Source organism: Thermobia domestica, chromosome 12 (assembly GCF_964235325.1).
Source record: "Thermobia domestica chromosome 12, izTheDome1.hap1.1, whole genome shotgun sequence".
Taxonomy (NCBI): domain Eukaryota; kingdom Metazoa; phylum Arthropoda; class Insecta; order Zygentoma; family Lepismatidae; genus Thermobia; species Thermobia domestica.
This window is the reverse complement of record NC_137465.1, coordinates 45,213,869-45,228,921: the sequence shown is the minus strand read 5'-3', so window position 1 is coordinate 45,228,921 and position 15,053 is coordinate 45,213,869. Positions and strand designations below refer to the sequence as shown.

Genomic DNA, 15,053 nt, shown 5'->3' with positions numbered 1-15,053 from the left:
ACATTTACTCAGATTGTTGTACATTGCACCCATCCTCCACGTTGGTGACTGTTTTGTTACATTTGTTCGAGATTTCTTACAATAAAATAAATTTCCATTGCGCACACGTATGTTTCATTGGGTACCCTGAGAAAGGCAGAGACCAAATCCTTACTATTTAATTTGTTATTTAATATTTTGTACAAGAACATCATGTCATTTAACACTCTTCTGTGATTGAGAGAGATTGTGTTAAAATTTTCATTAAGAGAAGTACTATTTTCATATGTGGGGAAGATGCCTGTTCTCTTGTACACCAGAAACCGCAGATTTTGAACTCTTTCTATTCTAATAGAGTCTTTCTTCGTGTGGGGGTTCCATATAATAGACGCATATTCTAGTCAGTGTCACTCTCCGGGCTCTTTTGCTTTCCAGGTTATCCCAGGTATTAATTTCAAATAGGCTGGGTGACCTTCTGCAACCGCATTGGAACGAGGGTAGAACGAATAAAATATCCAGTCTCCAAACCAGGGATGGAATTCAGTTCTCCCAGTTGACAGGTAGATGACTTGTTTTCTTTGACCCACGCCATCTCTAAACGGCTTACATTGCAATCATCTTGTCCTTGTGGGATAATACAACTAACATTGTCACGTATATACCTCGTGAAGGAGTTTGGTTTGAGTTGTGTGATATTTTCAACAATTAATATTGAAATCGGAACTGGTAGTAAAGTCTACTGCATTCGGTTTTAGCAGATGTACTCGAGTGAATATGGAATATATGTGTAAAGGAATTTTGGTTGGTAATCCAAACTCCTTACAAAGCAGTAGGGAGTGTAATACAAAACCCTAAGAAAAACTCCTTAAGAAGTAGTAAGGAGTGTAATACAGAACTTTAAGCAAAACTACAAAAAACGTAGTGAGGAGTGTAATACAGAATTTCAAGCAAAGGAGGTGGAAGTTCCTTATATACAGTCAAAGAAAGTAGACGTTCATAACATAAAACGGCCGTAACACTTCTGGTGATTTTTTTGCGAAGTTGGCATCATTCTAAAACGTGAAAAAATTACATGTCCTTCAAACATCCCAGAAGACGCTGGAAGAACGTGTCAATGCGATTTGCTATCCTGATACAGGGCCCGGAACTTGCCAACTCAATTTCGCTTCAAACGATATCAAGAAGGGAGGTGGGAAAAAAATCGGAGAGAGAGAAAGAGGTATTCGGAGGATGGAAAAGGGGGGGGGAGGGTAGTCGAAATGAGAAAAATGAAGTAGGAAAGATGGAAGCAGAATCAGAAAAGATGAAATGAAAGGCAAAATAAGACTTCAGGAAGGGGAGGAGAAAATGCAGACACGAGAAAAAATGACTTCCTAAAAGTGCTTGAAACAGCAAATTTCTTGAAAACATCCCGTTTTGAACGTCTGTAACACAATATTTCTTTTGTACAACACAAGATTACTAAGCTATTCAGATATCAGCAATTTAGCTTAAAATGAGTTCTGTATATCCACAAAAAGTGTGTTTGTATGTGTGTCTACAGCAAAATAACAATGTAAAATTGCATTATTTAAATCTCTGAATGCCTTTATAATCTTCAGCTTAAAAAGGATATCCCGCAACTGCTAATCTTCCACATGGACAATCTCTTCTCTATGTAATATGATTTCTAATGTTTCCTTATAGTAACTATGGATGGTGGATTACAGTAATCCTGTCTACTAAAAGAATCTATCAAATTTCCTGATAATTACATACACCGTATCACTGACTATAAAGAAGGTGTATCAAGCGTGCCCAATTTTTATGAAATTGTAAACCCTTTTAAAATAAACGGTTAAGGGAAGATATCGTTTGATAGATGCTGCACGTGGTGTAAAGAAAACGAAGGTAAGGATTCTTTGCCAATTACTGCAGTTTTTTTTTTCGCGCTGTTTCTAAGCAACCAAATTCACTGTCCGCGTTTTTTTTTTAGCTTAACGTCCCATGATTACGCACCGAAGCTATAGAATGCGGTGATAACGGAATGAATGATAATGACGGAATGAAGAAAGTGGAAGGAAACGGGAGAACCAATAGAAAACCCACATGCACACTGTGTTTGTCAACTTCAAAGCCCACTAAGCGGGAGCTGGGATCGAACAAAGGAACTCACGCTGCAGAGGTCAGCACTATAGCATTGAGCCACCGTGGCCCCACTGACCGCGCTGTTGCCAATAGTTGAACGCTGTGTCTTCTGTCAAAAACGAGTCGTCTTCTTTCGTATTCCAAATACTCTATTTTAGAATCATACTTTACAAATTATTCTGTCATATTATTACGTCACTGAATTACTACTTTAAGTTTTAAGTTTGTCGCCAGAGTTACTATCTGTACCGCTACAAAGCACTTGGCAATAGTACCTTCAACGCACTACGATTTCTGTTCAACTGTTAATATTAGACGCCAGCTTTCCTTAACCACACAATAAATAATAATACTTAAATATAGCTGGCTTCCTATAAAGAAGGAGTGAACAAATAAGATAAGTTCTTCTGGAAATGAAAGGCATTAAAAACTGAATAATGACGGGGAATATAATATCGAAATTCGGGAATAATAGCAATGCCAGCGTTTTCAATATTCTTTCATTAATTTGACTGACGCAGAGCTCATGTACCTTTCCAACATAGAGGTTATATGAGACGGAGTCTACCATAGGCATGGATAGATAATACACATTATTTGAAAAATAAAAATACTCGAAATCGCGGGCGGACTAATGGAAGATTGTCGACACAGAAGAACGCTGTGCAGGGTTGCCAGCTGTACAAGTATTCTCATAGATATTAAGAAAATTTACAGCTGGTGGAAAACGAAAAATGTTTTTCAATACTCCTGATTTAAATAGAGAAATAGATAATACATTTTTTATATACAATGATAGTTCATTAACTTAATATATTTATTACTTTTTTCTAGTTTCTCCTTTAATTTTTCCCTTTAAAGCTGCTAAGCCTGACAAGCAGTCGACTTCTCTTTCGTCTGTTTGGAACGTCAAGGGGTTATGGCGCCACACTTTCTCGACATTGTCCGAAATCTGATAGACTGTTACTCGCGTACGCCACAGATCTTGAATTTCAACACAGTAAGCACGACAGCATATTTCTTCTCTCTATAGGATCTACTGTTGCAAGAGGAATTCGATTATTACTTGGAGTTTGTATTCGAGGCAAGATACTCCTCCCTCCTTTCATCGGAAATCGAAAATCTGGAATTATATGCACAAAAATCGCGTCATTACCCACTTGGCTATGAAAGACAACATACTATTTTCAGGTTCCGTAATAGATATCATTTAGGTCATGTATTAGTTTATTATCTACCTATTCAATACCTAGTGAGAATTGGCCGTCACGTATATGAAGGTATTTTGTGAATTATTTAGTGTCTTAAAAAGATATGTTTCAAAAGTTACGTTAGATTAGGTTAGCGTCTCTAACAGCACAAGATGTGCTAGGCATGTGCCATTTAGGTGTCCCAGCTACTTTTTAGCTACCCGACACTTGGCACATATGATAGAGGACCTTCAGTTTTAGGTACTTGTTACACCTAATTGATATTAGGAACTATGTACCACAAATATAGCATTTATATACCTGGCTCAGTTTCGCACTCTAACCGTCATTTGTTTTTGTCGTCACTTGGGACATATATCTGACATGTTCTAGGTAGGTCCTTTAGGTACATACTGTTTCAGATACCCTGACAGCACAAGATGTGCTAGGCATGCGCTATTTAGATGTTCTAAATTCGTCTCTCACATTTGATGCATTTGTTGCTTCTTTTTCTAAGCGATTGGGTACTAGAAGCAACAAACGCATCAACTTTATTAGATGGCAACTGTCGCCGATTATTTGAAAGTGAATATGGAAGAACCATGAAATAAAGTAAATAGACACTCGTCATTTCGTTATAAAATTACATGGCGAGCAGATTTTATCTGATCCCAAACGGTTATCGTCTAATACATGCGGTTAAAGGAGCAGTCTGATTAGCCAAATTCAAAAGACCTCAATAATTTATCCCTCTACAAGCAACTTTCTCTTCATCGCCTCCGTGGCCAAGTTGGAAAATCACGCTGCTAGTACTCCAAAGGTTGGTGGTTCGCGCCTATCCTAGCGTATATTATTATTATTATTATTATTATTATTATTATTATTATTATTATTATTATTATTATTATTATACTTGTTTAAAGTGTTGTTTAGACTCATTTTAATGTACGTAAACATTTTACGCATGTAGGCGATTTAACATATTTTGGTGGAGTAATTTTGTGGTTCACTGACGCTTACGGAATGGAGAACATACTAAGCACATTCCGCAGGTACCTGTCAGGCATGTGCCTAGGGGCGGACATAGACTGTGACTATCACTTGCGATCCATGTGATATCTCTCTCGTAGGTACATAATGCACATACTGGACATATTCCCATGTTCCTGAGGGAACATGATGGGCATATGCCTGCTATGTAATTCTGCTGTTAGGGGTGGGTTTAGATTAAATTCGGTTTTCGCTAGGTTAAATTAGATTTTGGCGTACATTGCTATCATGCTTTTATAGTATTTATGATAACTACAAATGAGAAGAAACCAGTGGCGTACGCAACAGGATTTGCGGGTTTTAATCCATCCTCCTCGAATACGATACTATGTAAGAAATACACATTCATCATAAAAGATATGCATTCAAAACCTCAGAAACGATATGAACTTGGCAGCTTGAACTCCCCCCTCGATAAAATTATGTGTACGCTACTATCAGAAAGCATTTCTTCTTTCACTTTCAATTATTTATTTTAGAGGAAAAAAATTGTCGGGAATAGTACATTGTTGATAGGTCACCAAATGTACATGGGTCGAATATTACCGGATTACGACATACTGAGATTTCTGACCAAACGTTCGTAGATCAATAACTAATAGATACCATCGTATGTTATCCTGGAGCATTTACAAACTAATTAATTAATTTAAATAAATAATTAACTTCATCCAACCTAGGGAAATTGATAAAGGAAACGGGGCCACAGCATTTTGTGATTAATATTAACGAATAATATTAAAATTATTTTAATGTGCTTTTAAATAAACTTATATCATTCAAAGAAAAAAGATATTACAGTCCTTACTTTTTTTCTAATTTTGTAATTTGAACCAAATCATCTTGCATCCACAGTAAAAAGACAGCTTAGTCGGCCGCACCAGAGATACTGCGGCCGACACTACGATATTGTCATATTGTATTGAAAGATATGCCTATTTGCACAACAATAATTCGTGAACACATTTTGACTTTACGAATTATTCAGTTTTTGGATCAAAAGATCCAATATATTTCAGGTAAAAATTTTCTTGTAGGCCTTATATCTGGAGAACTACATATAGTGTAGCCAAACCCAAACTAGCACTTAATTCAGTATGATGTGCTTATTCAATTAAAAAAAAAAAAAAAAAAAAAAAAATGATTTAGGGGCCGTTCAAAAATTTTGTGGCCCCTGATCCAAAAATAAATAAATTTCGGCTTGATTACTGAGCATGGTTCAGAATTGACGAAATATTAAGATTTCATGAAAAAATGTTTCATATTTCTTCCTTTTTCTTTTCTTTTTAGTTTAAGATTCCTCGATTATGCACTTAGGCTAAAAGGAGGCGATGGTGATGAAATGGATGATAATGGAATGACGAAAGTGGGAGGGAACAAACAGAACTCCGAAAAGACTCACGCACACGACGTTTGTCCACCACAAAGCTCTCTTGATGGAAGTTGGGATTAAACCAGGGATCCTCGCGATAGAAGCGACTGCTCTACTACTTTTCTTTTTCATAACAAGAAAACTTCCTTTTATTTTACTCTTTTTTCAACTTTTCAGGACTACCGGACATGAATACAGAAAGACTTAGGACTAAAGCTTTCCTACCAGGAATCAAACCCGAGACCACGTACACCAAAGGCACACGTGCTAGCTACTAGACCAGCAGAAACAGTGCTTTTTCATGGAAAATCAGTGCCCGGGGCGAGAGTATACGACGGCGCCTTCATACGTATGAGTCAGGTCGACAGACCAGCCACAAAGCGCCACCATGGTTGGTACGAAGAGCAAGAATATTGAGCACCTTTTCAAAAATAAACCCTGCTTTTCCTTGATATTGAGCACCATTTATTACTTTTCCCTTCCATTTTTCTTTTTCTCCCGAATTTTGCGCCCCCCTTACTACGGCGCTCGGGGCCATCACCCTTCCCCCTTCGGCACGGCATAGCACTAAGCAGCAAGGACCTTCACTGATCCACCGACACAGCTGAGTTCTATAACGTGGGTACTGAGCCATAGTCCAAGTATGAACGAGCGCCAGCCCATTGAGGCTAGTAAACGCGAGCAAGACCGAGTGCGAGTCTCACTGAGGATAGCAACAGCCAGACCCCTTAGCGATTGTAAGCCCAATCGCAAAATGGACATCTGTGGCCAGTAAGTACTTGTTTACATGTTTCTTTACCATTTCATCTCAGTGTGGTTTTGCCCCGGTCCGTTTGTCCGTCCATAAGTTCGTAAGGAAATAAATATTTCATTCATACCTTAACAATAAAGCATAACTCATTTGTCCTGAACCAATGCACAAGTGGTTGATTTTCCCCGAGTGATTTTCTCAAAAACGGCTCACATATTTTATAAATAACCCTAATATACAATAATTATTTGTCACTAAAGAAATTTACAAACGATAGTTAATTTTGGGGGATGATTTTTCTTCGGACGAAGTTTTCCGAAAACAGTTTTGTTCATTATTCATAAATAAATGCTGCAGTAAAACATGATTTAATTCAAGAAATTGAAGCAAGAAAGTTTAGTGCGGTAGTCTGTATTTTTTTTTTATCATCCTAGTTTCCAGGTTTTACTGAAAAATTCTTTTCGCTCATTCCTATCTTCTTACGTTGTGTTTACACTTCTTTCTTTCTACACACTTCTTTCAGATTCGCGTGTACAGAAAATGTCTTCGTATAGATGGAAACCGTGTCGTATACCAGCTCATATGTACTTTAGTTTACTAATAGCATGGAGAAGTATGTAAAATGATGATTGTAGCTTCACTCACTGTCAGAGTAAGGGCCCTCTTTTTTTTTTTTTTTAATAACTTTTCTGTTTCTGGTTAAATTTCGGGCTTTCTAAACAGGAATTCGCTATCTCTTAATTTAAACAATCTTCAACTGGCATGTACCAAAAAGTTGTGTGCTTTCACCGGTAATCAAACCGAGAATTAAGGACATCAAATGCACGGGTGCTATCTATTTAGTGACTATATTAGAGTGCTTTAGATGAATATTCAGGGGTGCCCACAAGGGGGGGGCTATGACGCAAAGTGCGTCATTGAAATATTTGGGGAGGGGGTAAAAATCTGTATAAATATGTTTCAGGGAGTGTAAAAATTAATCGAAAAGAAGATTTTTTCATGGAAGAACACTTACGGGTAGACAATTGGGGGGGGCTGCGCCATGGACATAAGGGGGGTGGGCACCACTGGAATATTAATGTTATTAATAAATATATTCACAATAACTCTTCAACCACATATTCTGTCATGCAAAGCCCACTCAACTAGGTAGGAAAGCGTATAAATCCTTTGTGAAAGAGAGAAATTCGCAACTTCTTAACTAGTGGTTTCGCTTCCAATACAAAGTCATAACTCGTAAATTTATTATATTTGCCTTTCTCACGCTTTTATGCTTGTCTCGTGTTTGACAATAATACTAGAACGGATTGGTGCTACCAGCTTCTGCAGAAAATACTGCTCGAAAGTGAACTGTAACAAGGAGAGGGAAACGATAAAGTGGGAGGGGATGAGTAAAGCATTTCCAGAGACGGACGGACGGAAGAGAAAACACATTGCGTGCTGAAAAGTGCTGTTAGCGCCTCTTCACAACGTTATTTCGATGCGCAATGGAGCCAGCAGGCTCCGTGAAAATTACCGGCTGCCCGGAAGGAGCAATCGACGTAGGGCTGGGAGTTGTGAACTCCGGCAGATAATTGCCTTTCCGGTAAAGCATTTCCGTGATCGGTTCCCAAGATCTGTTTGATGGCTGCCGGCATACAAGGTGATGCAATGTCTATCAGGGTTGCAATATATGAAACGCTATATATATATTTATACTATGTTATATCTACAGATATATGATATTATATAGAACTTATGATTGAGTCAATCCCAGAGTAATATATATATTTCGTTTCGTACAAGTTTCCGTTTAATACAGGTTATGTTGAAGTTAAACAATAAATATTGCACTATTATGTTAACTGCAGAGTAGTCAAGTAACCATTCTAGTGATACCAAAAATCCATCATTTCTAAACTTTTGAAAATGTATTATCTTATTATTCAACTAAAGTAAAACTTTCTAGTACGAATCCGCGAAGGGCTTGAGCCGACCAGGCGGTGATTTTAGGTTGGGGAAGAAATGTATGGTCAGTACCACGAGCTCCAACGTCGTTATTACTAGTTTCCTAGACCACGTTGCTAGAGGGAAAGGCAGAAGGAAAACCAGGAAGAGGAAGACTAAGGATAGAATATCTAGATGCAGTTATGAAAAAGAGACCTTATTAGAGTATAAAACAGCTCCCCCAAGAGAGAGAAAAGTCTTAAAATTTCCACGTTGCCCACCAACCTATGGTTGAGGTGAGAAAGAAGAAGACCATCATTATTATAATTCCCTTAACCATCATTACTAGTTCCCATGACCGTTATTACTAATTCCCCTGACTGTCATTATTACTATTTGCCTTGACTGTTATTACTAATTCCCCTGACTGTTATTATTACTTTCCTTGACCGTTGTTATTAGTTTCCTTTACGTTATTGCTACTTCTCCTGACCATTATTGGTAGCTTACTTGGCCATAATTACTAAATTTCTTAATCGTCATTACTAGCTTCCTTTACCGATATTGTTACTTTCCTTGACCATTATTACTAGTTTCCTTTTTGACAGTTATTACTAGTTTCTTTGACCATTTTTTACAGGTATTTCTGGAAGTGTAGCGGTAACATGAACCTAACAGGAATGCCACAAGAGATTGTAGACATCATATGATAAAACATAAGCAATAAAATTACCAGATTTAAAATAATGATAATAAATTGCGTGAAACAAGAACGATCAATTATTTTTTGGAGGTATGATGGGTAAGTATTAGAGTATCTTTGGTGCAAGGGGTTCCTGGTTCACTCCTAGGACATATGAGTTTGTGGTGAATAATATGTCCATAAGTTTCTTCAGGGTTCTTTCGTTTATCATACATCATTTTCATTCCACCACGTCTTCATATTTGTATTTCTCCGAAACAGTGGTTCCCAATTATTTTATAGTTGCGGACCCCTATTTTATTTTTAAAGGATAAGATACGACATCGAACCTTTAAATTTTGGTATTTGCGTAGTAATAGCAGTTGAGAGGTAGGCTGGCAATATTAACAGGAAATAAATTACCTTATTTGTGTTACAAACCCTTATTTATGTTATAAGCATACACCATATACTACACACGCTCTCGCCTTCGGTGCGAGCGGTACCGGGTTCGATTCCCGGTGGGGCCACTCGGTCTAAAAAGTGTAACACGCTTTTTCAGGCCAGCCACCCTGAATGAGGTGTTCCTGGGTATTCCTCATTCACACCAGGCAAATGCCGGGGTGGTACCTAACTTATAGGTCCCAGGCCGCTTCCTTCCTTCCCCAATCCTTTCTTCCTTCCCTTTTCCCGTATTGTGTGCTCGCCGAGGGACGTCATCACTCAAATCGTGACGGGCTAAATGGCCTTAGATGCCGAAAGCCCAGAAATCTAAATCCTAAATCCATATATTACATACATACAGGGGTCCACGGTATAATTTATATCTTTCACAAATTATGAGATGTAAATAATGCTACAGTCCCATCAGATTTGTTTCAAGTATCCGTGATGGTCCATGGACCAACAATCGAGAAAGACTGCTTTCGTACATTCTTCTCGCGAATGCTTCTTTGCGTATATTTCTTCCCTCGGAACACCATCCTACACATTTTCTAAGTCTTTGAACACAAGATGCATTTTCTCCTGCTTCTTACTTCATTATTTGATTCAATCCAAATGTGGTCTCTTGTTTCACTAGTCATAAATTCCAGCAATTCCTCTGTTACTGCAACATTATATCTTGAGCCTCTCTGGTAGAATATCTTCACAGCGTGAGAAAGTAGTTTTATGCTGGTATAATTGTACTTTATTTTCCACTCATTCAGAAGGAGAAGAACATTTGCAGTTAATTCACAATATTAAAGCGGTTTCTTCAGTGACGTACGCAACGGGTGGTTACAGGAATTTAAACCCCTTCCTTGCTTTTCTGCAAGATAGTACGGGAAAATACAAATTTATTATTTAAAATAAGAATAAAAATATCACACATATCCTGAAGCGATATGTGATGATTGAATCCATCCTTGATGATTCTGTATATACGCCAATGAGTTCCTTAATTCCCATATTAGCGCAAACACCTATAATACCTAGACATTTTTAAATTTGAGCAACTGATACGAAATTAAATGAAACATTAGTTTTACGTCGCACTATTCTTTCGGAGGCTAAAGAAGACAAATAATCATGAAATAAAGATGCTGTTGTTTATTGAAGTTCAGCGTCCATTTTCAGCACCGAGGCTAAATGAGATGTGAACCTGCAGCTTAAGATGGAATCCGAACCACCATAATGCGTTCAATTTCCTTCCACCGGGAATCGAACTCGGAACCCCGTGCACTTTTAGAGGGGAGGGATGAAATGTGAATGTGGGAACCAACAGAACAACCTAGAAGAAACCCACTGACACTAGAAAACTAACATGGTCTGGTATCGAACCAGGGAAACCTTTCATCGAAGTGGAGTCCTCTCCCACCGAGAGACTTTTGCTACATCTGCTAATAATATATAGCAGCGTTTCTCAAACTTTTTTTCAAGTGATCACTTTTATTACTTAGAATGTCCTACAAACTACAATATTCTTGTCCCTTTGGAAAACAAATTTATCATTTACTTTTAGCATATGGTAACACTGTACAACTTTACCTATATTTTTGTAGTAATATTATAATCTTTTGTAGTCTCTTAATTTTATATTAGTAGTATTAACACGTGATACGGAGTGTGAACGTGAAATAAAAGCAAGGAAAGGAATGGCGAAAGAAGCTTTTAGGAGGAAGAAAATACTATTTTGTGGGATCTTGAATAAAAAGTTGAGAAAAAAGACTCATAAAATGCTTCGTGTGGAGTACTGTACTGTATGAAGCAGAAATATCGACATTACGCAATAATAATAATAATAATAATAATAATAATAATAATAATAATAATAATAATAATAATAATAATAATAATAATAATAATAATAATAATAATAATAATAATAATAATAATAAAAAACAATTGGAAGCTTTCGAAATATCGGTGTGAAGAAGAATGGAGATAATTAGTTCGGTCAATCGCGAAACGAATGAGAGGGTGGTAGGAAAGAAAAGAACAATTTTAGATATTATTATTAAGAAGAAAAGAAAATGTTGCGACATCGGCTAAGAAGAAACTTTATCATGAGAGACGTGTTAGAAAGTACAGTGGCAGAAAAGAGAGGGAGGGGCGAAAAATACTACGATTAATGGACGATATCAAAAACAGAAATATCGTACTTGAAAACGAAGAGGTTAGCGGAAGACCGTGGAGCATGGAAGCTTCTCAGTTGCGGCAAGTGACCTGTCAATAATGGCATAATACCTATGATGATGATGATGATTAATACGTAGAAGAAAATACATTTTATTTAATAATTGAAGGTTGTCAAGAATACTTTATAGAGAGATACTAAAATAAATTTCATAAAATCAGTCTAGGGAAAGAAAATAAAAGAGGCTTGATTATGTGATCTTTAAACCATGAGATTCTCAACTATACGATATTCACTTGAATCTAATCTTTTGTATTCTTTTTGGGAGCTCCTCCGTGGCTAAGTGGGTAGCGCACGCGCCTTTAGCGTGGGAGACCCAGGTTCGATTCCCGGCGGGAGCTCATGTGGTTCGGATTCCACGTTAATCAGTAGGTCCACGTCTCATATAGCCTCGCTGCTGAACGGGACGATAAACTCAAATTCAACTCAACTATTCTTTTTGGACTAAAGTGCAATATAAGAGGACCAGAAGAACAAAGCTTGAGGGGACTACTCCCGATTCGCGACCCATAGTTTGAAAGACGTTGACGTATATAGTGTTAGGTACTTCCCTTGTGTTATACAGCTAGCATCTCTGAGAAACTTCAACGTAAAGCAATGCAAAATGACCATCTACGTATTAGAACATCAACGTATTACATACAGCTTTAAACTTCATACACGCAACATTACTTTCAGCAGCAGCCTTCCTGGTAAAAAAAAGAAAAAAAAAAAAAAAAAAACTACGGAGGTCCATAAACACAAGCAACCATATAACAGGATAACATATATTACTGGCTTATTTATGTACACGTATAGCTACTGTTATAATACACATGCATTTGCTGCGTATCTTAATACCTTACATTTCGCCAATTTCTGATGTCAAATTAAGATTATATTCGTTGTAAACCCAGGAAGTTTAAGAAAGCTTAATCCCGGATCAGCTCCAGGATACACTTCACATAAAATGTTGCACTAAAGCCAACATTAAATTTACAATTCAACTTTTTTTTAAAAAAAAATTACGCTTGGATTATAGTTCCAATAAACAAATTCTCTGTAAGTAGTCTATAATGTGACCAATGTTTGTTTTCGTTCTGCAAAGAACTTCATCGTAAATCGTTATAGAGTGCTATAAAGAAGTTCATAGTAAAGCAACCGTACGGGAACGTCATACCGTACTTTAATCTATTTCCGTTGGACTAGTATGTACACCTTATATTTTTTGCTGCACCAGTACTTTATCGAAAAATTGCACTTTTTTTTAAACACAATGTTTTAGCATTGCATAATCTCTATAGTTGGTTAAAAAAGAACAAAGACGGTGCACATTTAGTAATTCTGTTCTTAGCTTTCTAGATTCTGGATATTTAAATTCCGTTTCTATTATTATATTTACTGTTTACTGCTCCCAATGCTACTGAAAACATCATACATTTGAAATAAAGCGTATTCTTCTGTCACTTATACATCTAAAACATCATACACGCGTGCTAGCTACTAGACGTTTATGTTTTATTGTTCTCTAGACCAGTGGTTCTCAACCTTTTTTGACTGACGACACAATTTACTGCCATGTCATCGCGACACATTTGTTTGATATTTTTATTATAAATAATAATAATAATAATAATAATAATAATAATAATATCTATTATAATAGGGAAACCAATTAGTTTTATAATGACTCTATGTAGCACTGAGGGTTATTGCGACCGCTGGAAGTGTTGACTGGTACAGTCTGTCTCGATTTTAACTAATTATTAGTAAATTTTTCATGATTTTTAAATTCTAAAATTTAGCGACACACCTTTGAGAACTGTGTGATACAACGAGAGTGTCGCGACTCATCGGTTGAGAACCACTGCCTCTAGACCCACAATATTTTGTTCAGATGTCAAAGGCGTGAATATAGGATCGTAAAATACATATATTTTTAAAAAGTTTAAATCATTATGTCTTTTCCTTTTATTTTATTTTATTTTATTTGATACCATCTTTTAGAATGACTGGAGATAAATATATATCATATATCATTCTGAAGGTAGATTGAATTACAGAGGGGAAACAGACAACTTTCACATATGCATCTGACACAACAGTGCTACTTAAAAATTTATGAAAACCGTTTACATTTGGATGGCACCAAGCCCTCGGATACACAACTCAGATAAATATGCACTTTTCTACTATCTTTCCACCCTCCTAATAAAGCACCTGTAAAGGGTTTTAAAAATAGAATATACGAATTGGAGAACATACCCAATATTTTTCTGAGTTTGTTAACATCTCCATAAATTATCACCAGATGGTGAGAGTGTACACTGACAGGTGAGAGAAGCATGACGGAACGTTCCAAGGTATCATTTTCCTCATGATGAATGTACGACATAGAATATGTTGACAGAGCCATCTATTTGTGAATTCTAGTAACTATTTTTGAAAAGGCAAATAATTGCTTGTGGAAGAAACAGCAAATACTTGAGTGTTAAGAAATGAATGGTTATTATTCATCTTAATTTAGCATAAATTTTGTCATAATTCTCATAAATAGATGGCGATTTTTATCACTCAATGCTGCTTAAGAAGAAAATTAACAGTTACATGTATGATATTAACGCAAATAGTAGGAATCTCAATAACAAATAAAGTGTAAATATAAACTTACCTCTGATTTTCCTTTGGAAACACAGTTTGCTATGTTACTGGGCTCCAACGTAAGAGAATCCCTCTGAAAAATAAAAGAAAACACGAGTAAAAATACATGAATATTCTAACTATGTAAATCTTAGAATAATTCTTAGTTAACTTTATTCCTGGAAATGTGAAAATTCTGCAAGATATTTCATATCAGTGTTGCCAGATCTACTGATTTTGCAGGAGATCTCCTGCTTTTTCTACGTTCTACTGATCTACTACGAAGGAAAACGAAAAGTGAACCATCTCCTGCTTTTTCCTTATTTCGAGAAGTTGCAGATTATTAATATTGAATTTTCAATGTTTCCTCACATAAAAAGATGAAATTTCTCTGTTATAATACACAAAGTTCTGTAGAGCGTATAGTTATAGAGCTTTACTAGGCTATATATAATATGAATACAAGAATACAACTGTACGTCATCTTCTATAAGATTCGTCTATATTATGACTTTCTGTAAGATTTACAAGTGTGTTGTTTAGATTGTGACTTGGGTTGGAAGAGTGGCTTAGATCATTCCTCCACAATCGTCAGCAAGAAATCGTCTTACGCCACGATCACGCGTGACTGTACCATATAGCTACGTTATCGTTACGTGCATGAAAGACATTTTTCCACT

At 36.5% G+C, this 15,053-nt stretch overlaps 1 protein-coding gene across 1 annotated transcript in view; it reads right to left on the bottom strand.

The window, feature by feature from the left end:
• Sema2a (Semaphorin 2a) overlaps window positions 1-15,053 on the bottom strand; it is a 799,786-nt gene that overhangs the window by 168,449 nt on the left and 616,284 nt on the right. The window contains exon 4 of the mRNA XM_081733673.1: window positions 14,405-14,467. Coding sequence (XP_081589799.1) covers window positions 14,405-14,467 — 63 coding nt within the window. The remainder of the gene's footprint in view (window positions 1-14,404; window positions 14,468-15,053) is intronic.